The 27,300-nt window shown below is 44.9% G+C and overlaps 1 protein-coding gene across 2 annotated transcripts in view; it reads left to right on the top strand.

The window, feature by feature from the left end:
- The first annotated feature begins 248 nt into the window (after positions 1-248).
- Positions 249-27,300, top strand: part of LOC139263827 (synaptonemal complex protein 2-like) — a 288,907-nt gene continuing 261,855 nt past the window's right edge. For both annotated transcript variants that reach the window (XM_070879880.1, XM_070879881.1), the window contains exons 1-2: positions 249-335; positions 1,978-2,038. In XM_070879880.1, the coding sequence (XP_070735981.1) occupies positions 316-335; positions 1,978-2,038 (81 nt within the window). In that variant the 5' untranslated portion in view covers positions 249-315. The remainder of the gene's footprint in view (positions 336-1,977; positions 2,039-27,300) is intronic.

Genomic DNA, 27,300 nt, shown 5'->3' on the forward strand with positions numbered 1-27,300 from the left:
ATGGCTCAGGTAATATTTAAGTAATTCTATCCCTATCACAGTTTTTGGATGATATGCTCACTTGTGACTAATAACTCCATGTATTCTAAATTCTCAATCTTTTGAGTTGGGAATTGACAGCTCAGCTGTTTAACCACAAGGCCAGGTTTCATTTGCGGGGTGGGGGGTGTGAAGAGCGAGAAAAGTTATATATGTACATATACTTTTTCATATTTTTGATTTCTTTGCAGTTAAAAATACCAGTTGATGATAAATTGGAGAACTTTTGGATTGATTTCAACCTGGGAAGTCGCAGCATAACTTTTTTCATTAAAGATGACAGTCAAGACAGTGAAGTATGAAATTGCTTGCTCTGTTCAATGTTTTTCCATTTTTATTTTAATGCAAACTAAACGTGTGTACTTTAAAGGTAAATCAGTATATTTTGTGGATCTTGGTCTGGTGACATCTCTTATTGAGACCTTGGAATGTGCTGCTCACAATCTTCTTTTCCTCCTTTTGATAGCAATCTTGAACATCTATAAATGCTACAAGTTTCAGTTTTGCGATTTATGCTGACAAATGTGTTGGGCTTTTTCCAACATGTTCTTTTGTTAATTCAGGTTCTCAACGCTTTAAGAATAAAAGCTATTTAATGGCAGATAATTTAGGATTTTGGACTGATGCACATTAGTGCTCGATGTTGACTGTTGACGCACTCCAAGCTATAATAATCTGCAACAATTAAATTAAAACAAGTCTCAAAGGGATAAAGATAGACAGTGAGTGGACAGTAAGGTGGCAGATGGAATATAATGTGGGGAAATGTGAGGTTATTCACTGTTAGGAAAAATAGAAAAACAGAATATTTTTTGAATGCTGAGAAATTTGGGTGTCATGCAAGAAACGCAGAAAGCTAGCATGCAGGTACAGCAAGCAATGAAGAAGGCAAATGGCATGTTAGCCTTTATTGCAAGGGGGGGTTGGAGAATAAGAGTAAGGAAGTCTTGCTACAATTGTACAGGGCCTTGGTGAGACCACACCTGGAGTAATGTGCACAGTTTTGGTCGTCTTATCTCAGGAAGGATATACTTGTCTTGGAGGTGTTGCAAGGAAGGTTCACTAGAATTGATTCCTGCGATGAGAGATTCTGAAGGGGCTTGACAGGCTGGATGCAGAGATGATTTTCCCCCTCGTGGGACAATCTAGAACTAGGCGACATAAGTTCAGAATAAGAGGTCGCCTATTTAAAGTGGAAACGAGGAGGAATTTCTTCTGAGGGTTGTAAATCTATGGGATTCTCTGCGTCAGAGAGCTGTGGAGGATGAGTCATTGAATATATTCAAGGTGGAGATACAGATTTTTGAAAGATAAGGGAGTCGAGGGTTATGGGAATCGGGAAGTGAAGTGAGTTGAGGCCAGGATCAGATCAGGCTTGAGGGGCAAAATGGCCTATTCCTGCTCCTATTTCTCGTGTTCTTACGAGAGAGCTGTCCTATGATGAGAGATTGCATTGAATGGGCCTATACTCTTTGCAGTTTAGAAGAATGAGGTTGAAACATTCTCATTGAAACATACATGACTCTGAAGTGGATTGCCAGGGTAGATGCTGAGAAATTGTTTCCCCTGGCTGAAGTGTCTAGAGCTAGGGGGCATAGTCTCGGGATAAGGGGTAGGCCATTTAAGACTGAGATGAGGAGGAATTTCTTCACTCCGAGGGTTGTGACTCTTTGGGACACTCTGCCTCAGAGAGCTGTGGATGCTGAGTCTTTGAGTAAATTCAGGGCTGAGATAGATAGATTTTTGGACTCTAGGTGATTCAAGGCATATGGAGATCGGGAGTGAAAATAGAGTTGAGGTCCATGATCTTATTGAATGGCGGAGCAGACTTGAGGGGCTGTATGGCCTACTTCCTGCTATTTCTTACTATGTTCTTATTATGTAAATATTGGAAATACTTATATTTTTTGTTTGAATTACAAGTCTTTTCCTTCCTAGATGGATCTCTGGGAGACTGTCAGTTTATTGCAAGGAGGAGTCAAAAATTTTAGTGTGGCAGGTAATGCTTTTAACTGAAAATAAAATGTATAGCAGTTACTACCTTGTCACATCCCTCCTTTTGTAAACCTCAAACTTATTATGAAATGCCTTCAGTATAGGTATAACAGACACTGAGTCAAAGGTGGAGAGATTAGGCGGACTACCAAGAGTTTGATTTTAAAATGTGGGTTTTAAAGAGGATCTTGAAAAAAAGTTTTATGGAGGAAACTAGAGAGTGGGGCCCCACACTACTGAAGCATAGCTGTCAGTGGTGAGATGAAAAGGGGAGGTGGGAGGGTGAAGTCCGAATCAGGAGTGGAGAGTTCAAGAATGTGGCAGTTGTAGGACTGGAAGAGATTAAAGGTAGAGGGGTGAGGCCATGGAGGGGTTTAACAACAAGGATGAGAATTTAAAATTTAAGGTGCAAAATGATGAGTGGGGCTTGATGTGGGGTCAGAAAGAAAACTAGCATTTATGTAGAGCCTGCCATGTTGTCAAGATATCCCAGAATAATGCAGTCACTGTTATAATATATGCAAACATGGCAACTAATTTGCAAACCTCAAAGGTCCCACAAACATCAATGACATGACTGACTAATTGATCTGTTTTTGGAAGTATTGGTTGAGGGATAAGTACTGGCCAAGACCTTAGGAGAAATCCCATCTCTCATGTCCACCTGAGAGATAAAAGTGCTACGATTGAGTCCAGGTGAATAAGATATGGTCAGCAGAGTTTTGGATGCACTGAAGTTTATGGAAGAATGGGAAAACATTGGAGTAATTGACTTGCAAAGGAAGTTGGATGGTCAGCGGTTTAGTGGGAATGGGGTCAAGGGATTGACATGTAGGTCCAAGATTAGCTTGGAGAGGATGGTAAAGAAGCAAAACTAGATAGTGAATTCAGCTCAAGTGGGGAGGAGGGGAGAAATGAGGAACGAGTTTGGCTTGATAGGGAAGTAGGAAAGAACAACAACAGTTTGAATGATTTGTGTGTCTCTGTCGGTAAATAGCTCTAAGTTGGGTTTTCTTTGCTCCAGATATGTACAATGTTGATCCGTTGCAATCAAAAATTGACCTCTGCAGATTTTGTGCATATTGTAGGTTCTCTGAAGATTTTGGCTTTCCACCCAGTTGAACTGAGACTGGGGGAAACCTAAGAACAGGAGTTGTCGGTTCAGCCCCTCGAGCCGATTCTGCTATTCAATTCAATCATGGTTGTTTTCTACCTCGACTCCATTTACCCACTTTTGAATTATATCCCTTGAAACTCTTGGCAACATAGAAATCTACAGTGCAGAAGGATGCCATTTTGGCCCATCGTGTCTGTGCCGGCCGACAAAGTGCCATGAGGCCCTTGGTCAGCAGCCCGGAAGGTTAAAAATAAACCAATGAACAATGGCGGAAAGGTAAAGAGCATAGAAACATAGAAACATATAAAATAGGAGCAGGAGTAGGCCCTTGGAGCCAGCACCACCAATTCAATACGATTATGGCTGATCATGCAATTCAGTACCCCATTCCTGCTTTCTCTCCATACCCCTTGATCCCTTTAGCCGTAAGGGTCACACCTAACTCATTTTGAATATATCTAACGAACTGGCCTCAACAACTTTCTGTGGTAGAGAACTCCAAATGTTCACAATTCTGAGTCGAGAAGTTTCTCCTCATCTCAGTCCTAAATGGCTTACCCCATATCCTTAGACTGTGACCCCTGGTTCAGAACTTCCCCAACATCGGGAACATTCTTCCTGCATCTAAACTGTCCAATCCCGTCAGAATTTTATGTTTCTCTGAGATCCGCTCTCATTCTTCTAAATTCCAGTGAATATAAGCCTCGTCGATTCAGTCTTTCTTCATATGTCAGTCCTGCCATCCCGGGAATCAGTCTGGTGAACCTTCGCTGCACTCCCTCAATAGCAAGAATGTCCTTCCTCAGATTAGGAGACAAAAACTGTACACAATATTCAACGTGTGGTCTCACCAAGGCCCTGTACAACTGCAGCAAAACCTCCCTGCTCATATACTCAAATCCTCTCCCTATGAAGGCCAACATGCCATGTGCCACCTTCACCACCTGCTGTACCAGTATGCCAACTTTCAATGACTGATGTACCATGACACCCAGGACTCGTTGCACATCCCCTTTTCCTAATCTGTCACCATTCAGATAATATTCTGCCTCCCTGTTTTTGCCACCAAAGTGGATAATCTCTCATTTATCTACATTATACTACATCTGCCATGCATTTGCCCACTCACCTAACCTGTCCAAATCACACTGCAGCCTCCTCAAAGCTCTCTGCCACCCAGCTTAGTGTCATCTGCAAACCTGGAGATATTACATTCAATTTCTTCATCTAAATCACTAATGTATATTGTAAATAGCTGGGGTCCCAGCACTGAACCTTGCGGTACCCCACGAGTCACTGCCTGCCATTCTGAAAAGGTCCAGTTTATTCCTACTCCTTGCTTCTTGTCTGCCAACCAGTTCTCTATCCACGTCAATATATTACTCCCAATACCATGTGCTTTAATTTTATACACTAATCTCTTGTGTGGGACCTGGTCAAAGCCTTTTTGAAAGTCCAAATACTCCACATCCACTGGTTCTCTCTTGTCCACTCTACTAGTTACATGCTCAAAAAATTCTAGAAGATTTGTCAAGCATGATTTCCCTTTCATAAATCCATGCTGAGTTGGATGGATCCTGTCACTACTTTCCAAATGAGCTGCTATTATATCTTTAATAATTGATTCCATCATTTTATCCACTACCAATGTCAGGCTAACCAGTCTATAATTCCGTGTTTTCTCTCCCTCCTTTTTTTTAAAAAGTGGGGTTACATTAGTTTCCCCCCCTCCCCCCAATCCATAGGAACTGATCCAGAGTCTATAGAATGTTGGAAAATGACCATCAATGCATCCACTATTTCTATGGCCACTTCCTTAAGTACTCTGGGATGCAGACTATCAGGCCCTGAGGATTTAACGGCCTTCAATCCCATCAATTTCCCTAACACAATTTCCTGACTAATGAGGATTTCCTTCAGTTCCTCTTTCTTGCAAGACCCTCGGTCCCCGAATATTTCCGGAAGGTTATTTGTGTCTTCCTTAGTGAAGACAGAACCAAAGTATTTGCTCAATTGGTCTGCCATTTCTTTGTTCCCCATTATAAATTCACCTGATTCTGACTGCAAAGGACCTACATTTGTCTTCACTAATGTTTTTCTCTTCACATATCGATAGAAGCTTTTGCAGTCAGTTTTTATGTTCTCTGCAAGCTTACTCTCATACTCTCTTTTCCCCCTCCTAATTAAACCCTTTGTCCTCTGCTGAATTCTAAATTTCTCCCAGTTCTCAAGTTTGCTGCTTTTCTGGCCAATTTATATGCTGCTTCCTTGGATTTAACACTATCCCTAATTTCTCTTATAAGCCACAGTTGAGCCACGTTCCCTGTTTTATTTTTACACCAGACAGGGATGCACAATTGTTGAAGTTCATCCATGTGATCTTTAAATGTCTGCCATTGCCTATCCACCGTCAAACCTTTAAGTATCATTTGCCAGTCTATCCTAGCCAATTCACGTCTCATAGCATTTTAAGTTCAGGACCCTAGTCTCTGAATTAACTGTGTCACTCTCCATCTTAATGAAGAATTCTACCCATATTATGGTCACTCTTCCCCAAGGGGCCTTGCATAACAAGATTGCTAATTAATCCTCTCTCATTACACAACACCCAGTCTAGGTTGGCCAGCTCTCTAGTTGGTTCCTTGACATATTGCTTTAGAAAACCAACCCTTATACACTCCAGGAAATCCTCCTCCACCATATTGCTACCAGTTTGGTTAGCCCAATCTATATGTAGATTAAAGTCACCCATGGTCACTGCTGTACCTTTATTGCACGCATCCTTAATTTCTTGTTTGATGCTGGCCCCAACCTCGCTACTACTGTTTGGTAGTCTGTACACAACTCCCACTAGCGTTTTCTGCCCTTTGGTGTTCTGCATCTCTACCCATACAGATTCCACATCATCCAAGCTTTATGTCTTTCCTTACTATTGCGTTAATTTCCTCTTTAACCAGCAACATTATCCCACCTCCTTTTCCTTTCTGTCTGTCCTTCCTGACTATTAAATACCTCTGAGTGTTGAGTTCCCAGCCTTGGTCACCCTGGAGCCATAATCCCAATTACATCATATCCATGAACAGCTATATACACAGTTAATTCATCCACCTTATTATGAATACTCCTCGTATTGAGACACAGAGCCTTCAGGCTTGTTTTTTTTTAACACTTTGACCTTTTAGAATTATGTTGTAATGTGGCCCTTTTTGACTTTTGCCGTTGATTTCTCTGCCCTCCACTTTTCCTTATCCCCTTTCTACCTTTTGCTTCTGCCCCCATTTTATTTCCCTCTGTCTCCCTGCACAGAGTCCCATCCCCCTGCCATATTAGTTTAAACCCTCCCCAACAGCACTAGCAAGCACTCCCCCCGAGGACATCGGTTCCGGCCATGTCCAGGTACAGTCCATCCAATTTGTACTGGTCCCACCTCCCCCAGAACCGGCTCCAATGTCCCAGGAATTTGAATTCCTCCCTCTTGCACCATTCCTCAAACCACGTATTCATCTTAACTAATCCATTTCTACTCTGACTAGCACATGGCACTGGTCCCAATCCTGAGATTACTACCTTTTTTGAGGTCCTACTTTTTAAAATTTAACTCCTAGCTCCCTAAATTCAGCTTGTAGGACCTCATCCTGTTTTTTTTTTTTACCTATATCGTTGGTACCTATATGCACCACGACAACTGGCTGTTCACCCTCCCCCTCCAGAATGCCCTGCAGCCGCTCCGAGACATCCTTCACCCTTGCACCAGGGAGGCAACATACCATCCTGGCGTCTCGATTGCGGCCACAGAAATTCCTATCTATTCCCCTTACAATAGAATCCCCTACGACTATAACTCTCCCACCTTTTTTCCTACCTTCCTGTGCAGCAGAGCCACCCATGATGCCATAAACTTGGTTGCTGCTGCCTTCCCTTGATGAGCCATCTCCCCCAACAGTATCCAAAGTGGTATATCTGTTTTGGAGGGAGATGACCACAGAGGACTCCTGCATTACCTTCCTACTCCTGCTCTGCCTGATGGCCACCCATCCCCAATCTGCCTTTGTAACCTTTATCTGCATTGTGACCAACTCGCTAAGCATGCTATTCATGACATCCTCAGCATCGCGGATGTTCCAGAGTGAATCCATGCACAGCTCCAGTGCCGCAATGTGGTCTGACGGGAGCTGCAGCTGGATACACTTCCCCCACACATAGTAATCAAGGACACTGGAAGTGTCCCTGATTTCCTACATAGCACAGGAGGAGCATGACATGGGTCTGGGTTCTCCTGCCATGACTTAACCCTTAATTTAACTTAATTTGGCAACAATGCAAAGGTTTCTTACTGATAAGAAAAAAGAAAAACTACTCGCCAATCACTTACCCTCTTGGCTGTGACGTCACACTGCGATTTCTCTTTTACTACTTTCTTTTATTTTTGACCCCGCTGTTGCCGCTTCCCTCGCCGGTCCGTCCGCTCCCGCTGCTGCTCCCGATTAGCTTGGTCTGGGCCTCGAGCCTCGGGATTTGTTGAAGAGCTCTGCTGCTGCCGCTTCCTTCACAGGTACGCCCGCTCCCGCTGCTGCTCCCGACTAGCCCCTTCTCGTGTTTGGTTTATATACTGACTAAAACAAGTTCACTTGAATGCATTTTGAGAATTACGCACTCTCTACCTTTTGCACTATATTTGTCCCAGTCAATATTACGATAGTTAAAATCCCTCACTATTACTGCCCTATGGTTTTTGGACTTCACAGCAATTTGCCTACATATTTGCTCCTCTCTCTCTCCCTCCCACTGTTTGGGGGTCTTGTAATACACGCCCAGCAGTGTGATTGCCCCTTTTTTTTATTTTTCAGTTCGATCCATATGGCCTCATTTGATGATTCCTCTGACATATCATCCCTCCTCACAGCTGTAATAGTTTCTTTAATCCATATCATGAACCTGCCGCCCCCACTTTTTACCCCCCTCTCTGTCTTGTCTAAAAATGCTGTAACCAGGAATATTGTTCTGCCAAACCTGCCCTCTTTCAGCCATGTCTCTTATAATGGTTATAATGTCATACTCCCAAGTATCTACCTGTGCTCTCAGCTTATCCGACTTATTCGCTATACTCCTTGCATTGAAATATATACCATTTAGCACAGGAAGACCTCCTTGATTACTACTTATTAACCCTGTTTCCTCGGTCTTACAGATTTGCTTTCTTAATTCTTGCTGTCCAATTTCTGTTTTACTTCCTTCCCTATTGAATTTGCTCTCTGGTTCCCATCCCCCTGTCAAGCTAGTTTAAACTCTCTCCAACTGCACTAGTGAGGATATTGGTCCTGGCGCTGTCGCGGTGCAACCTGTCCGGTTTGTACAGGTCCCATCTCCCCCAGAAGCAATCCCAATGCCTCAGGAATTTAAAGCCCTCCCTCCTACACCAACTCTCCAACCATATGTTCATCCCCTCTATCCTTCTATTCTTATACTCATTAGCATGTAACCCGGAGATTACTACCTTTGACGTCCTACCCTTTAATTTTCTTCCTCGCTCCCTAAAATCTGCCTGTAGGACCTCATCCCTCTTTCTACTTATGTCGTTGGTCTCTAGTTGTTTACCCTTCCCCCCCCCCCAGAATGACCTGCGTCTGCTCTGTACATCCTTGACCCTGGCACCAGGGAGGCACACAACCATCCTGGAGTCACGCCTGCAGCCGCAGAAACGCCTCTCTGTTCCCCTATCACTTCAGCTCTTTTGTTCTTCGTCCCTCCCCCCTGTGCAGCTGAGCCACCCGTGGTGCCTTGGACTTGGCTCTGGCTGCACTCCCCAGGGACGCCATCGCCCTCACCGGTGCTCAGAAGAGAATATCAGTTTGAAAGAGAGATGGACTCGAGGGGTGGGGGGGGGACTCCTGCACTACCTGCCTAGCATTCTTCCTCTGTCTGGTGTTCACCCACTTCCCCTCTACCTGCATGCTTTTAAGCTGAGGGTGACCACCTCCTGAAACATGCTATCCACGTAGCTCTCAGCCTCGCGGATGCACCGTATTGACTCCAGCTGCCACTCGAGCTCCAAAACGTAGAGTTTGAATAGTTGAAGCTGAAAACTCCTCCTGCACACATGGTTGTCTCAGCCGTGCGAAGCGTCCAGGACTTCCCACATGCCGCAGGATGTGCAGTCCACGGGAATGAGCTGCCCTGCCATCCCTCTAATTAAACTTATCTAATTTAAAATCTAATAAAGAGAATGAGAGATACTTAACAATCAAACAGTCAACCACTTACCTGCGCAGATGAGGGCTGTGAGATCCTCGGTCCGAAGTGACCTCCCGAACTCTGACCTCGCGAACTCTCAGATCTCCTTGCCTAGAAGGAGGTAAAGTTTGAGAGATCACACTTTGAAATTAGACTGTCAATACTAATTTTTCGACCCAAAAACAGGCGTAACGAGGATCAAGGAGGAAATTAACTTGGTTGAGCTCTTCGCAAATTGCCTAGTATTTTACTAGTTATTTTCCGCACCGGAAACGCTTCTACCCATTTCGAATGGCTACCAATCACTATTGCCATTCTAATTCAGCCATTTCCATGTCTGTAATAGTCCTGATGGTGGTTTCTTGCTTATCGATTGACACATTGTATACTGACTAACGATGTACTCTATATCTTTATCTAAACTTGGCCACCATAAGTAACTGCGTGCAAAACTTTTGGTCAAGCACATTCCCAGGTGCTGGACATAAAGATCTTCAACAATTTGGACATGAACTTATTTGGGATAACTACTCTTGCATCCCACATGATGCAATCTTTATCCACTGATGATTCATTCCTACAAAAAAAAATGAATATCTTTCGCTGATACCTGGTTTTGCCAGCCATTTGCTATATAATCATATACCTTTTGACTTAACTGGGTCATGTTTGGTTGCTCTATCAATCTCTTCAGCTGTGATTGGCAGTTCATCAATGTATGAAAACCATGGCGATGATGTCCTCAGTTGCTAATCTTGAGTTCTTGCTCAACTTTTTCCTTGAGTGCGTACGGTACGGGACGTGGCTCGCAGTAAACTGGTCTAGCGTCCTTCTGCACTCTGACACTCACCTTGACACCTTGGATCGGAATGCCTGTTTTATGGAACAACTTCGGGAACTGCTTGATGACATTATCCTTTGATGCAAATCTCATTTCAACACGAAAAATATAATTCCAATCCAGCTTCAGTGATCCCAACCAATTTCTACCTAGTAATGCAGGGTTGTCTCCTGCCACTACTAAGTGAGGCATTCTCTGAAACTGATCCTTGTATTTCACTGGAGCGGTAATATGTCCCATCACTGGGATTTGCTCTCCTGAGTAGCCTCCCGACTCTATCTTTGACTTCTCCAGTCGAAAATCACGTAACTTGTCGAGATCTAGCGATTCTGGTACTATGCTCACGAATGCACCAGTGTCAATTTCCATGGGTATCCTGGTCCCTAAAACATCTAGTTGGATGATGATACTTCGCGGATCGCTGTGCTCCTGATGACGTTTATCTCCAGAACCACCTCATCCTGTTGCTTCTCTTCAATACTATGTAGTCTCTGGCGATTCCTACTTCTAGCTTTGAAAGCTGATTTATTCTTCAGTCAGCATGCCTTTGCAAGTTGCCCAAATTTCCTTGCAGAAGAAACACTCTGCCTTCACATATAGACAACTTTGAGCAATGTGTTGTCCCAGGCACCGATGGCATGACTTCAATGCTCTGTTACCGTGGCCATTTGCTGAGGCCTTTGGGCCCAACTGCATTTTACTTTTAACCTGAAGGTTGCCTGATGACTGGAAATGGCACAAAATTCTCAGAAGTATTGGTCGGCCATATCCATCGACACAGCTGTCTGACAAGCTAAATCAAAAGTCAAGTTGGGGGTTGTTAACAGGTTTCTTCTGATTGCTTAATTTTTCATCCCACAAACAAAGCGGTCACTCAATGCTTGGTCCTGAAAGTTTTCGAAATGACAGTGAATGGATAGCTTTTTTAAAGCTACAAAGTACTCACTGATACCCTCATCAATTAATTGATTTTGTATTCCAAAATAATAACTTTCAGCAATTTCCAGGGGCTCAGGATTGTAGGCCTGTTCTGACTTGGTTAGAATCTCCGTCAATGTCGGGACCTTCGGCTTGATGGGAACAAGCACATTTTTCAGGGTTTCATACACCTCAGGGCCTGCTTCAGTCAGGAAAATAGCCCGTTAAAGCTGGTTACGGTTTTCATAATCGGGGACTTCGATGATACTATTTGGAGTAAAAAACCTTTCTAGCCGCTCCACATATGCTCTGAAAGTCTCTCGGTTACGATGGAACTTACCCACGCGCCCTATTATTCTCATCGGCATGGCTGTCTGGACTCTGGCAATATCAGTGTGCTTGAAATTTACCTTGGATTTTTATCTGTGCTGAAAAAGAAAGAACCTCTCAAAGTCTCTCTCTTTGGCTGGATGATCCACCTACAAAAATTTCAACTAGAGAATCCAATTATTCCATTCTCAACACCAATGTGATATATTCTTTATGATATCACAAACATGCTACAGAAATTTTTCCTTTTATTGAAATCAGTGGGCGATGTGGAGTATGACAAAGACACTCAACATGGGTCTGTTGTGGAGAAAAGAAATGATTAATTACTTGATCAATGGAGACACGGCTTACACCAGTTCCTCAACTGGGTGCTTTGCCAACCGTTCTTGTTTGAACACATTCGGAGCTGCTGCTTTATATAGAATTTTTGCAAAGCCTTCATTGGTCAGTCTTTCTAGCGCATGACAATTTTTTTTGCTTTGTTACAGATTTTAATTTTAACTAATTGTTCCAGTATCCTCCTTTGGTACGAGCAGATGCATCCTACCTCCTGCCACTAATGGGAACTTATTTCTTAGGCTTAAGACCTTAGTTCTGAATAATAGGAACTCACAGCATTGTTCTGCAGTTGCACTTGATAATTTTGCCACATAAGCAAATTGTGTTTTTGACTTATTAACATAATATGTGTTTAACTCTAATCCCTGATTCAGTCCCCCCCTTGGTCATATGGTTATTTTATTAACTCACCATGACCAATTCTTTTACCTTACTATGCTAGTGTGTCTCCTGCCCTGATTTTGTTGTTCAGGCGATATGATTGGGACACTCCCGACTCATATCAGGTATTCGTGTTGGTTTGGTTCGTCTCCCCTGTTACCGACTTTCAGCGAAGGCTTCCTTTTGTATTTGAGTGGCTTTTACTGGCGCTTTCATCCTGCTCCTCCTACATCTAAAGCACCATTCAAACAGACGCAAGTATAACCAACATCTGCACTATACTAATATGATATAATTCTTTATCCAGGGTGTACATGAACATTAAGTCCAAAATTCCATTGGTCAACACTTTGTGTCCTTTTGCAGCTTAACAATCTCTTCCATCAGGATGATGTATTTTGTCGTCACTCACTGACACTCTTCTCCAACACTCTGTTCCTCACTTAGTTTGGGAATGGGTTTTCCCTGAGGCTCTTTGAAGCACTTGTTTCCCTCCTCCCCCCCATTTATAGTGTCTACCACTGTTCCACTGACAGTTTCTTCTTTTAATTCTGAGTATATATGTCCCTGAATATTAACCTCTCTGGTCATGAAGCAAAAGTTGGTGGTAGTGATGGGGCAGTACATTACTCCTCCCACAGTCATGTTAGTGGCTGTGGTGCTGCTGTTGTCTCGAAATCCAGCATTAGTGGGGTTATGCTCAGGACGCATCCTTCAGTGCGGCTGTATCCACAATCATCGGGATCAAATTTGGGATGTTCTCCCAAACAACCTGGTTATTCTCATAACGATCTTTAATGCACACACTCTTGGTATCATCTCCCTTCTTAACGTATTTGTGCAGTTTGTCGTATCTGACCCGTATTTGGTTTCTTATTTCTTCTATATTATCAACTTTATACAGGAGGTTTCCTTTGGTCCTCACATATTGTGGTATTGACAGTACAATCCAATTATATTCTGATGACCAGTTACACATTTAGTTTTAGGAACCCATGCATGGCTGTTTTGCCTGATTTCACAGGCGTCTCTTTCCCTTTTTCTCAAGGTCCATTCCCTGAATACATCATTGGTTATCCAATCTGGGGCCTCCCCATTTTGTAGCTGTTCTAAGTTATGTTCTACTGTACGTATCATCCATGCTCCATACCCGGCGCATACTGCGCGTTTTGTCCGCTTTCGCTATTGTACTTCAGGTTCACATTTATTAAGTTAATTGTCTTGGCATGATCCCTTAGTGAGTGGGCCACTTAAAACAATTCTTCTTCAGCCCCATCTCCCAATTAGGCCTGCTGCATCTTTTCATCTTCCCTCTCCAGCAACCCTCTTAGGGTTTGGGTGAGTGTATCAACCTGCTCTTCTAACATCTGGAGATCTATTTCTAATATCCCCCTTTTTCATCTAACCTTCCCTATTTAATGTGATGCCCCTCAGGGTCTTAGACTTGATTCTCTCTAAGGCCTGCAACGTCAGATTTTTATACATGCTTATTGTTTTTGACCCGCAGAAACTGGTGTTCATTAGATCGGTCAGGTTTAGAAATATCATGATTATCTTCTGGCGTCCTCCAAAGTGTATCTTTTTCTTCGTGTATTTCACTACTAACCGCGGCTGCCCCCCCGGTCCCCTTTGTTATATGAGGGCACCTTAGAGTTCTCTCTTACACAGGAATATTGTTTCCCCTCCTGTATGATTGTCACAACTTGTACTTCCCTCTGGGGTGGGTGATGGGCTACTAGTTTCTTCCTTGTACTTGTAGAATCATCAGGGCGGTGATGATCACGTTTATATAGATTCTGTTGCTAAAACACATCCTGGATATTCCAGTTAGATTCTTCTTTCTTCTTCTACCGGATTTTTTGCACCATTTCTCTGGGCGTGTGACCTTTCCCAGGTCAGTGTTATTATGGCAAGTACTCCCAGTATTGCAAATATTAATCCTAGTCCCCGTGAAAAGTCCATCTATCAATGCATCCCTCCATTCCTTTCTATTCTTTCAGCTGGGACCATCGACCCTACCTTTCATTTCATTTTTATACACGCACAGGTGTCACCACTGATTAATACGTCGTATTCTTCAACCATTACCTTTACTCCTACCTCTGGTACTACCTCCGGGGGTTTTTGTCCCTTTATCCTCATCATCCTCTTCCTGCTTATCTCAACTGCCTACTCAGTTCCATCATGTCTTGTAATGGTCCTAATTCTGCCCCTCCTATAACTATCCCCTCGGGTAACTTCATTGCTCGTCCAGTCATTAGCTCATAGGGGGTTAATCCTGTCATTCGATTTGGTGTAGCGCACAACATCATTAGTATTTTCAAAACTTCCTCTCTTGAATTTACACATCAAATTCAAACCAAGTGATAGTTTATAAAATATTTTAACATACAAGTGCTCACAATTCAAGTTCTCGCAAATCATTTCCAAGGCTGCTTCCATATCATATCGTGTCTTCCCCAAACGGCATTTCTGTCTGAGAAAATGGTGTTTTTAGATTGTTTCCAATCTAATTGTTTTTAGTATTTTTTTTCCTAAACTGTTTAGTATTATTTCTTAAAAGGTTTCCAAACCCAAGATTTTCTAATACAACCAAAATGTTTATCAAGAATATCTCAGTCCCAATTCAAATACTGTACTGCCAATCTTTTTATTTAAATCTTTTTTTACTGAACTAGAAGCTTTCATGTCATTTAAAATAAAATTCTGCACAAAGAAAATGAGGGTGGAGCTTTCCCCAGCCTGTAGCCTGAGAAACCCACGCAGGCTTTTTAAAAAAAGACATTACGCGTGTTATTTTTTAAACAAGTAATTGGGGCGTCTCAGCTTGCAATAACCAAATTGAAAAGACAACACTTTAACGATTCTAATTGATTTAAAGTGAGACCACACATTTTTAACTAAAGTTTTATCTTTTGTTAAACACACCCATCCTTTGTGCATTTCCTAGCTCTGTAACTTATTAAAATAAATCCACATCTGTGTTTCTAATTTAGTGTCATTCAATTCTAGGTACACAATTCAATTTATTCACACTTTCTTAAAACTTCCCACATCTAGGACAACACTACAAAGGTTCAAAAATTTCAGCTCTCTGCCTGGAAAAGTGAGTGGAGCTAAAACCAACATACAGATGTGCCATTTCTCTAAAAGACCAGCTTTCAGACAAATGGAAAATTCATTAACTCCCACCTCCAATATTCTACAGTCACCATCCACTCAACCACTTTCTTCAACAAAGCTTATCTTTCTCTTAGCACAAAAGCTGGAGCTGCTTTGTCGATATTATATTCTTCATAGATCTACCCACTCTATCTCCTCCTCTTTGGACAATTCCTCTAATTGAGACCTGGCCATGGCCTTATATTACAAACATTGACTGTCAAACCTGCCTTGGCCATCTTTTTATTTTCGATTCTCCCACCATAATTTTTGTTTTGCGGAGCTCATCTCTGAGATCCCATCCGACACTTAACATCATAACTATCAATTTTCAGCAAAATATCTACTCAGTGAACCTTCTGAGCCCCTAATCTAGCATATCTTTGCACGCCATCTATGTTTGGTATGTCTACCCTTCTATCGGTTCATTGTCCCTTTTTAAACCTGGTTTCCTCGAACCTAGTGTCTGCAATTATAAACCTACGAAGCTGATCCTACTTTGATAATTACTATTGTGAACACTTACTACCCTCAAATCTTTTACACCATTACAGACCTTTCTCAAGTTTGGACACTCCAGGTGACTGATACGTTTCGTAGCAGATTACATCGGACTTGAGTGGTATTTAAAATATACTCACTCATGATGGTCTGCAAACGTCCATCTGTCTTTCACCCTGGTGCGTCCTGCCAGACTCTGCCATTTGATGTGGAATATGACAGACACTCAACACAGGTCTGTTGTAGAGAAAATAAATGTTTAATTACTTGATCAAAGGAGACGCGGCTTACAACAGTTCCTCAACTGGGTGCTTTACCAACTGTTCTCGTTTGAGCACATTTTGAGCTGCTTCTTTATACAGAATTTTTGCAGAGTCATCATTTACATTATTATTGGTCAATCTTTCTACCGCGTGACCATTTTTTTCGCTTTGTTACAGATTGTTTAATTTTAACTTTAATTGTTCCAGTATCATCCTGCTTCCTGCCACTAACAGGAACTTATTTCTTAGGCCTAAGACTTTAGTTCTGAATAACAGCAACTCACTTCCTCGGAAAAGAATGGTCACGCGGTAGAATGATTGACCAATAATAATGTAAATGATGACTCTGTGAAAATTCTGTATAAAGAAGCAGCTCAAAATGTGTTCAAACGAGAACAGTTGGTAAAGCACCTTAGTTCTGATTAACAGGAACTCACACCATTGTTCTACAGATGCACCTTCTAATTTTGCAACATAAGCAAATTGTGTTTTTGTCTTACTAACATAATACGTTTTAATGCTTTAATACCTGCTTCAGTAGGGATCAGGGCGAACACAATTCACTGGCTGAAATCATACCTTGTACAAAGGAAGATGATTGTAATTTTTGGAGGCCAATCTTCTCAGCCCCAGGACAGTGCAGATGTTCCTCGGGGTAGTGTCCTCCTATGCCATGGTCCGAGCCAGGGATCGCAATGATGTGCGCATCACCTGCGCCATGACAGGAGCTGACGAATGCTGGATGGACCACCGCCTAATCCATCATCGACATCAACGTAGCCCCAAAGCGGAGGGGGAAGCAAATTCAGTGCTGCAAAAAAGTCAATGCGAGTGCACTAAAGGACCCAGCTAAGAGAGCCCTATATAGCCAGTGACTCACAGCTAACCTGGCGTGCCTTGACGACCCCAAGACAGAGTCCACAGCGCTTGGTCTGCCATCCATGCCTCCATAACCAGTGCCTGCAAAGAGATGCTTGGTTACTCAACCAAAACATACCAGGACTGGTTTCTTGACAATGATCACGAAATCCAAGAGCTAATAGATCACAAGCGCAGGGCATTTCTGAGCCTTAAACAACAACCCAACGCAGGAGCAGCAAAGCAGCATTACAGACTGCTCAAGGCTGAGGTCCAACAAAAAACCTGGGACCTAAAGAATAGGTGGTGAATGGAGGAAGCATAGGAGATACAGCAGCTGACCAACAACCATGATGTGCGAGGATTCTTCATCGCAGTCGAGGCCACCTACGGGCCAAACACCCAAGGCCCCACCCCACTGCTGGCCAAGAACAGGAAAACACTCATCAAGGACACCGAGGCAGTCAGGGCCCGCTGGTAGGAGTACTTAGAAGATCTCCTCAATCTAGACTCCGCCTTTGACTTGAGTGTTCTCTACTCCATCCCGCAGCATGCTACACCACCTCAGTAAGACCCAAATACTGCACGACGTAGAAAAAGCCATAAGACAGCTTAAAAACAAGGCTGCGGGTGCAGATGAAAACCCTGCTGAGGCGCTAAAATATGGCGGAGAGGCACTGTTGGCACGAATACATGACATCTCTCATCTGGAGGGAGGAGAGCATGCCAGGGGATCGCAGAGATGCAGTAATGGTGACCATCTTTTTAAAAAAAAGGGGACAAGTCCGACTGCGGTAACTACAGAGGAATCTCCCTGCTATCAGCCACTGGGAAAGTCGTCGCTAGAGTCCTCCTCAACCGTCTTCTTCCCGTGGCTGAAGAGCTCCTCCCAGAGTCACAGTGCAGATGGGCACAATGGACATGATTTTTTGCAGTGCGACAGCTGCAGGAAAAATGCAGGGAACAGCGCTAGCCCTTATACATGGCCGCCTTCGACCTTAAAAAGGCCTTTGATACTGTCAACTGTGAGGGTCTATGGAGCGTTCTCCTCCATTTCGGATGTCCCCAAAAGTTTGTCCCCATCCTTTGCCTGCTCCACGACGACATGCAGGCCATGATCCTTGCCAATGGATTCATCACAGACCCAATCCACGTCCGGACCGGGGTCAAACAGGGCTGCGTCATTGCCCCAACCCTCTTCTCAATCTTTCTTGTTGCCATGCTCCACCTCACAGTCAACAAGCTCCCTGCTGGAGTGGAGCTAAACTGCAGAACCAGTGGGAACCGGTTCAACCTTCGCAGTCTCCAGGTCAGATCCAAGACCACCCCAACCTCTGTTGTTGAGCTACAGTACGCGGACAACGCCTGCGTCTGCGCACATACAGAGACTGCACTCCAGGACATAGTCGATGTATTTACTGAGGCGTACGAAAGCATAGGCCTTGCGCTAAACATCCATAAGACGAAGGTCCTCCACCAGCCTGTCCCCTCCGCACAACACTGCCCCCCCCCCTCCCCCCCCAGTCATCAAGATCCATGATGCGGCCCTGGACATGGACCATTTCCCATATCTCGGGAGCCTCCTATCAACAAGAGCAGGCACCAATGACGAGATCCAACACCGCCACCAGTGTAGTCTTCGGCCGCCTGAGGAAAAGAGTGTTTGAAGACCAGGTCCTCAAAACTGCCACCAAGCTCATGGTCTACAGCGCTTTAGTAATACCTGCTCAGAGAGATGGACCACCATGTACAGTAGACACCTCGTTGCTGGATAAATATCACAAACGATGTCTCCAAGATCCTACAGATCTTCTGGGAGGACAGGTGCACCAACATCAGCGTCCTCATTCAGGCTAACATCCCCAGCATTGAAGCACTGACCACACTCAATCAGCTCCGCTGGGCAGGCCACACAGTCCGCATGCCAGACACGAGACTCCCAAAGCAAGTGCTCTACTCTGAGCTCCCTCATGGCAAACGAGCCAAAGGTGGGAAGGGGAAGCGGAAACGGTGCAAGGACAACCTCAAAGCCTCCCTTGATAAAGTGCGACATCCCGACTGACACCTGGGAGTCCCTGGCCCTAGACCGTCCTAAGTGGAGGAAGTGCATCTGAGAGGGCGCTGAGCACCTTAGAGTCTCAACGCTGAGAGCATGAAGAAATTAAGCGAAGACAGTGGAAAGAGCGGGCGGAAAACCAGTCCCACCCACCCTTCCCTCAACGACAATTTGTCCCACCTGTGACAGAGTCTGTGGCTCTCGTATTGGACTGTTCAGCCACCAAGGAACTCACTTCAGGAGTGGAAGCAAGTCTTCCTTGATTCCAAGGGACTGCCTATGATGTCCTACAACAGCAACTTGTATTTATATTGCGGCCATAATGTAATAAAAGGTCTGAAGGCCTTTTATTAGTTATCTGAAGGCAGATAGGAGTGTTATCAAACAAAATTTGAGACCGAGCCACATAAGGGAATATTGGGGCCGATGACCAAAAGCTTGGTCAGAGATGGGTTTTAACGAACATCTTAACGGAGGAAAAATTGTAGAGAGGCAGATCTGTTTGGAGAGGTTAATTCCAAAGCTTGAGGACTTGGCTGCTGAAGTCACGATCACCAATGGTGGAACGGTTCTGAATCAACGAGCGGAGAACGCAGATATAGCGGAGATTTGTAGGGCTGGGTGAGTGCAGCTGCAACAACACTCCAGGTACTCGATACCATCCAGACAAAGCAGATTGTTTGATTGGTAACTCATCCACCAACATTCACTCCCTCCACCAACCAACCGATCACTGTCTGCAGTCTGTACCATCTACAAAATGCACTGCAGCAACTTGCCAAGGCTTCGACAGCACCTCCAAAACATGTGACCTCCACCACTTAGAAGGACAAGGGCAGCAGTTGCATGGGATCACCACCACCTCCAATCACACACAATCGACTTGGAAATGTATGTTTTCCGCCATCTTCGCTGGGTCAAAATCCTGGAACTCCTTGTCTAGCAGCACTGTTGGGGGTACCTTTAACACACTGACTACAGTGGTTGAGGAAGGCGGCCCAACAGTACCACCTTGAAGGCAATTCGGGATGAGCAATACATGCTGGTGTCTCGTGAATGAATTTTAAGAAAAAAGTTACACAATTCTATTCACTTTAAATCTTTTGTGACACAACCTGCTTTTCATAGAATCAAAAACATAGAAATGTACAGCACTGCAGGAGGCCATTTTGGCCCATATCCACATCGGCCGACCAAGAGCTCTTGGTCCGTAGCCTTTTAGGTTACGGCACGTTAAGTGCACATCCAAGTACTTTATAAAAATGTGTTGAGTTTCTGCCTCTACCATCCTTATGGGCAGAGTTTTCCAGACCCCCACTACCCTCTGGGTGAAGAAATTTCCACTCTTATCTCCTCTGAGGAGATGACTGATATGAGGAGGAATTTCTTCTGAGGGTTGTGATCTGTGGAATTCTCTGCCCCAGAGAGCTGTGGAGGCTGGGTCATTGAATATATTTAAGGTGGACATAGCGCTCAAAAATCTGGCTAAGGGAATAAAGGGTTATGGGGAGCAGGCAGGGAAGTGGAGCTGAGTCCATGATCAGATTAGCCATGATATTAAATGGCGGAGCAGGCTCGAGGGGCCAAATGGCCTACTCCTGCTATTATTATGTTCTTGTGAATGTCTACAAAATGTTTTGATGAAGAAGAAGAAAGCTGCGGATTGCAGGAAGATATCAATGTACTGGTCAGGTGCACGGCACAGTGGAAAATGGAATTCAATCCAGATAAGTGTGAGGTAATGCATTTGGGGAGGTCTAACAAGGAAAGGGAATTAAATGGTACGACACTGAAAAGTGTAGAGGAAAAATGGGACCTTGGCGTGCAGGTCCACAGATCCCTAAAGGTAGCAGGCCAGGTAGATAAGGTGGTTTAAAAAGGCATATGGAATACTTGCCTTTTAGTCGAGACATGGAATGCAAGAGCAAGGAGGTTATGCTTAAACTCCATCAACATTAACAGCCCCAAAGCGGAGAAGACAGCAAAAGCAGTGCTGAAAAATAGTCAATGCCGGGCACATAAAGACCCAGCTAAGAGAGCCCTATACAGTTAACCTGGCATGACCCTGAGATGCAGAATGCCCACAGCGCTTGGTCTGCCATCCAGGCCTCCATAACCAGTGCCTACGAAGAGACACTTGGTCACTCAACCAGAAAACGACAGGACTGATTTGATGAGAATGATCAAGAGATCGAAGAACTAATAGATCAAGCGCAGAGCATTTCTGAGCCTCAAGCAACAACCCAACTCTGGAGCAGCAAAGCAACATTACAGGCGGCTCAAGGCTGAGGTCCAACAAAAAACCCGGGATCTAAAGAACAGGTGGTTGAATGGAGAAAGCACAGGAGATGCAACAACTAGCCAACAGCCATGATGTGCGAGGATTCTTCATCGCAGTCAAGGCTACCTACGGTCCAATCTCCCAAGGCCCCATCCCACTGCTGGCCAAGAATGAGGAAATACTCAAGGACACTGAGGCAGTCAGGGCCCTCTGGAAGGAGCACTTCGAAGATCTTCTCAACCGAGACTCTGCCTTTGACTCGCGTGTTCTTGACTCCATCATGCAACATGTGACCTGCCACCACCTCCGTGCAACCCCAATGTTGCACGAGATAGGAAAAGCCAGAAGACAGCTCAAGAACAACAAGGCTACAGGAGCGGTTGGAATCCCTGCTGAGACGCTAAAGTGTGGTGGAGAGGCGCTGTTGGCGTGGATACATGACCCCTCTCATTTGGAGGGAGGAGAGCATGCCGGGAGATCTCATACAGCGATCATGACCATCTTTAAAAAAGGGGACAAGTCCGACCGGCAATTACAGAGGAATCTCCCTGCTATCAGCCACTGGGAAAGTTGTCGCTCGAGTCCTCCTCAACCGTCTTCTCCCTGTGGCCGAGGAGCTCCTCCGGAGTCGCAGTGCAGATTTCGTCCCCTACGGGGCACAACGGACATGATCTTTGCAGCTTGACAGCTGCAGGAAAAATGCAGGGAGCAGTGCCAGCCCTTGTACATGGCCGCCTTCGAACTTACAAAGGCCTTCGACACTGTCAACTGTGAGGGTGTATAGAGTGTCCTCCTCCATTTCGGATGCCCCCAAAAGTTTGTCAACATCGTTCGCCTGCTCCACAACGACATGCAGGCCGTGATCCTTGCCAAAGGATCCATTACAGACTTAATCCACATCTGGACTGGGGTCAACCAGGGCTGAGTCATCGCTCCAACCCTCTTAATCTTCCTTGCTGCCATGCTCCACCTCCGTCAACAAGCTCCCTGCTGGAGTGGAATTAAACTACAGAACCAGTGGGAAGCTGTTTAACCTTCGCCGCCTCCAGACCAGGTCCAAGATCACTCCAACCTCTGTCGTTGAGCTACAGTACGCAGACGACCCCTGCATCTGTGCACATTGAGGTTGAACTCCATAATATAGTCCATGTATTTACTGAGGCATACGAAAGCATAGGCCTTATGCTAAACATCTGTAAGACAAAGGTCCTTCACCAGCCTGTCCTTGCCGCTCAGCACTGCTCCCCATTCATCAAGATTCACGGCGTGGCCTTCGACAACGTGGACAATTTCCCGTACTTCGGGAGCCTCATCAACAGAAGCAGATATTGATGAGATTCAACACCATCTTTAATGAGCCAGTGTAGCCTTCGGCCACCTGAGTAAAAGTGTGTTTCAAGACCAGGTCCTCAAATCATGGTCTACAGGACTGTAGTAATACCCGCCTTCTTGTATGGCTTAGAGGCATGGACCATGTACAGTAGACACCAAGTCGCTGGAGAGCGATCGCCAACGATGTCTCCGCAATATCCTACAAATCCCTTGGGAGGACAGGCGAACCAACATCAGCGTCCTCGTCCAGGCTAACATCCCCATCATTGAAGCACTGACCACACTCTATCAGCTCCGTTGGGCAGGCCACATAGTTCGCATGCCTGACACGACACTCCCAAAGCAAATGTTTTATGCAGAGCTCCTTCACGGCAAATGAGCCAAAGGTGGGCAGCGGAAGCATTACAAGGACACCCTCAAAGCCTCCCTGATGAAGTGCGACATCCCCACTGACACCTGGGAGTGCCTGGCCCAAGACCGCCCTAAGTGGAGAAAGTGCATCTGGGAGGGCGCTGAGCACCTAGAGTCTCAACGCTGAGAGCATGCAGAAATTAAGCGAAGACAGCGGAAAGAGCGTGTGGCAAACCAGTCCCACCCACCCTTCCCTCAACGACTATTTGCCCACCTGTGACAGTCTGTGGCTCTCGTATTGGACTGTCCAGCCACCAAGGAACTCACTTCAGGAGTGGAAGCAAGTCTTCCTTGATTCCGAGGGACTGCCTATGATATGCTTAAACTGTATAAAACTTTGGTTAGGCCGCAGTTGGAGTACTGTGTGCAGTTCTGGTCACCACATTATAGGAAAGATGTGATTGCACTGGAAAGGGAACAGAGGAGATTTACAAAAACTTTGCCTGGACTGGAGAATTTTCTCTGAGGAAAGGTTGGAGATGCTTGGTCTATTTTCTTTGGAGCAGAGGGGAGACCTGATTGAGGTGTATAAAATTGAGGGGCCTGGATAGGAAGGACTGGTTTCCTTTGGCAGAGGGGGTCAAGAACCAGGGGCATAAATTTAAAGAAAATGGGGGGAGGTTTAGAGTAGATCTGAGGGGAAATGTCTTTACCCAGAGGGTGGTGGGGGTCTGGAACTCACTGCCTGAAAGGATGTTGGAGGCAGAAACCCTCAACACATTTATTTAAGTGCACATCCAAGAATTTTTTTTTTTTAATGTGCAGTAAACTGCAGGGTTACAGACCAAGAGCTGGAAAGTGGGATTAGGCTGGATAGCTCTTGGCCGGCTTGGACACGATGGGCCAAAAGGACCGAAATTGGCTTGCTTCCGTGCTGTAAATTTCTATGATAAATTTCCAGGACCGGATGAAATATATCCGAGGCTATTAAAAGAAGCAAAGGAGGAAATTGCGAAGGCTCTGACCATCAATTTACAATCCTCCCTCGCTACAGGGGTTGTGCCAGAGCATCATCATCATAGGCAGTCTCTCGGCATCGAGGAAGACTTGCTTCCACTCTTAACATTAGTTCTTAAGTGGCTGAACAGTCTAATACGAGAACCGCAGTCTGTCACAGGTGGGATAAATAGTCGTTGAGGGAAGGGGTGGGTGGGACTGGTTTGCCGCATGCTCTTTCCGCTGTTGGTGCTTGATTTCTGCATGCTCAATGATGAGACTCGAGGTGCACAGTGCCCTCCCGGATGCACTTCCTCCACTTAGGGCGGGTTTTGGCCAGGGACTCCCAGGTGTCAGTGGGGATGTCACACTTTATCAGGCATTGGAGATCTGTTAATGCTGAACCTTGAGTGGAGTTAATCTGCAGGTCAAGCAGGAAATTGTTCAACCACCTCTGCCTCCAGTCCAGATCCAAGATTGTTCCAGCCTCTTTTATTGAATTACAATATGCAGATGGCGCTTGCATTTGTGTGCACTGAGTCTCAACTCCAAACCATCATTGACATCTACACTAAAGCGTACAAGAGTCTGGGCCTACATTAGACATCAGAAAGGCACAGGTTCTCTACCAACCTGCAGCCGCCACACAGTACTGCTCCCTGATTATCAAGATCCATGGACAGTGGGAGCCTACTAAGTCCAACACCGCCTTCAGTGTGCCAGTGCAGCCTTTGGTCACCTGAGGAAGAGAATGCTTGAAGATCAGGGCCTCAAACCCGGCGTCAAGGGCATGGTCTATAGGGCAGTAATGATACCTGCCCTCCTATATGCTTTACAGACATGGACTATGTACAGGAGGCACCTCAAAGCACTGGAGAAGTACCACTAACGCTGCCTCCACAAAATCCTGGAAATTCATTGGCAGGATAGGCGTACCAATGTCAGCGTGTTCTCGGGTCAGCATCGAGGCATTGACCACGCTTGATGAGCGGGCAACATGCCTGATACAAGACTCCCGAAACAAGCACTAAGTTTTGTCATAGCAGGCGAGCCCCGGGAGGACAGCCTTAAAGCCTCATTGAAAAAAATGTAACATCCCCACTGACTTGGGAATCCCTGGCCCAAGACCACTCAAAGTGGCGGAGAAGCAACCGAGAAGGCACCAAACACTTCGAGGCTCTTTGTCGGGAGCACGCCGAAACCAAGTACAAACAGAAGGAGCGTATGGCAAATTAAGCACCATCTGCCCCACCTGTGACAGAGACTGTAGATCCCACATTGGTCTCGTCTGTTACCTTGGAACTCATTTTAGTGTGGAAGCAAGTCATCCTTGACTCCGGGAGACTGCCTAAGATTGTTTAAAAAGGGAGGAAGTGTTAAACCGAGCAATTACAGGCCAGTTAGTTTAACCTCTGTGGTTGGTGAATTATTGGAATCCATTCTGAGGGATAATATAAACCTTCATTTAGAAATGCACAGATTAATCAAAGACAATCAGCATGGATTTGTTAGGGGAAGGTCATGTCTGACTTACACGATTGAGTTCTTTGAGGAGGTAACTAGAAGGGTTGCTAGTTTACATGGATTTTAGCAAGATTTTTGACCAGGTCCCACATGGCTGGCTGATCAAAAAAGTAAAAGCCCATGGGATCCAAGGTGGAGTGGCAAATTGGCTCAGTGGCAGGAAGCAAAGGGTAATGGTTGAGGGGAGTTTTTGCGATTTGGTAGACTGTTTCCAGTGGGGTTCCACAGGGCTCCGTACTCAGTCCCTTACTTTTAATAGTTATATATTAATGATTTTGACTTAAATGTAGGGGGCATGGTAAAGAAATTTGCAGATAATACAAAAATTAGCCATGTGGTTGACAGTGAGGAGGAAAACTCTAGACTGCAGGAAGATATCGATAAACTGGTCAGTGAAGCAGAAAAGTGGCAAATGGAATTCAATCCGGAAAAGTGTGGGGTAATGCATTTGGGGAAGAGCAACAAAGCAAAGCAATACACAATAAATGGGATGATACTGAGGTGTGAAGGAACAGAGGGACCTTGGAATATATGTCCACAGATCCTTAAAGATTTTGGGACAGGTCGATAAGGTAGTTCAAAAGACATACGGAATGCTTTCCTTGATTAGTCGAGGCATAGAATACAAGAGCAGGTAAATTTTGCTAGAACTGTATACAACACTAGGCCACAGCTTGAGTGCTATGTGCAGTTCTGGTCACCACATTACAGGAAAGATGTGATTGCACCAGAAAGGGTCCAGAGGAGATTTACGAGAATGTTGCCAGGACTGGAACACTTTAAGTTAGGAGAAAAGATTGGATAGGCTGGGGTTGTTATCCTTGGAACTGAGGATGATGCGGGGAGATTTAATTGAAGTGTATAAAATTGAGGAAATTAGATAGAGTGGATAGGAAGGACCTATTTTCCTTTAGAGGGGTCAATAACCAGGGGCCATTGATTTAAAGTAGTTGGTAGAAAGATTAGAGCGGCGATGAGGAAAAATGTCTTCACCCAGAGGATGGTGGGGGTCTGGAACACGCTGCCTGAAAGGATGGTAGAGGCAGAAATCCTCATCACATTTAAAAAGATACTTGGATGTGCACTTTAAGTGACGTAATCTACAGGGCTACAGACCTAGTGCTGGAAGGTGGGATTAGGCAGGGTAGCTCTTTTTCGACTGGGACGGGCCGAATAGCCTCCTTCTGTGATTCTACGAAAATAAAGGTTTCAATGTTTGAACACAAGAACACTGAACAGGAGTAGGCCATCTAGCCCCTCGAGCCTGCTCCGCCACTCAACAAGATCATGGCTGATCTGGCCGTGGACTCAGCTCCACTTACCCGCCCGCTCCCCATAACCCTTAATTCCCTTATTGGTTAAAAATCTATCTATCTGTGATTTGAATACATTCAATGAGCTAGCCTCAACTGCTTTCCTGGGCAGAGAATTCCACAGATTCACAATCCTCTGGGAGAAGAAAATCCTTCTCAACTCAGTTTTAAATTGGCTCCCCTGTATTTTGAGGCTGTGCCCCTAGTTCTAGTCTCCCCAACCAGTGGAAACAACCTCTCTGCCTCTATCTTGTCTATCCCTTTCATTATTTTAAATGTTTCTATAAAATTACCCCTCATCCTTCTGAACTCCAATGAGTAAAGACCCAGTCTACTCAATCTATCATCATAAGGTAACCCCCTCATCTCCGGAATCAGCCTAGTGAATCGTCTCTGTACCCCCTCCAAAGCTAGTATATCCTTCCTTAAGTAAGGTGACCAAAACTGCACGCAGTACTCCTGGTGCGGC

The sequence above is a fragment of the Pristiophorus japonicus genome, chromosome 5 (assembly GCF_044704955.1).
Source record: "Pristiophorus japonicus isolate sPriJap1 chromosome 5, sPriJap1.hap1, whole genome shotgun sequence".
Lineage (NCBI taxonomy): Eukaryota > Metazoa > Chordata > Chondrichthyes > Pristiophoridae > Pristiophorus > Pristiophorus japonicus.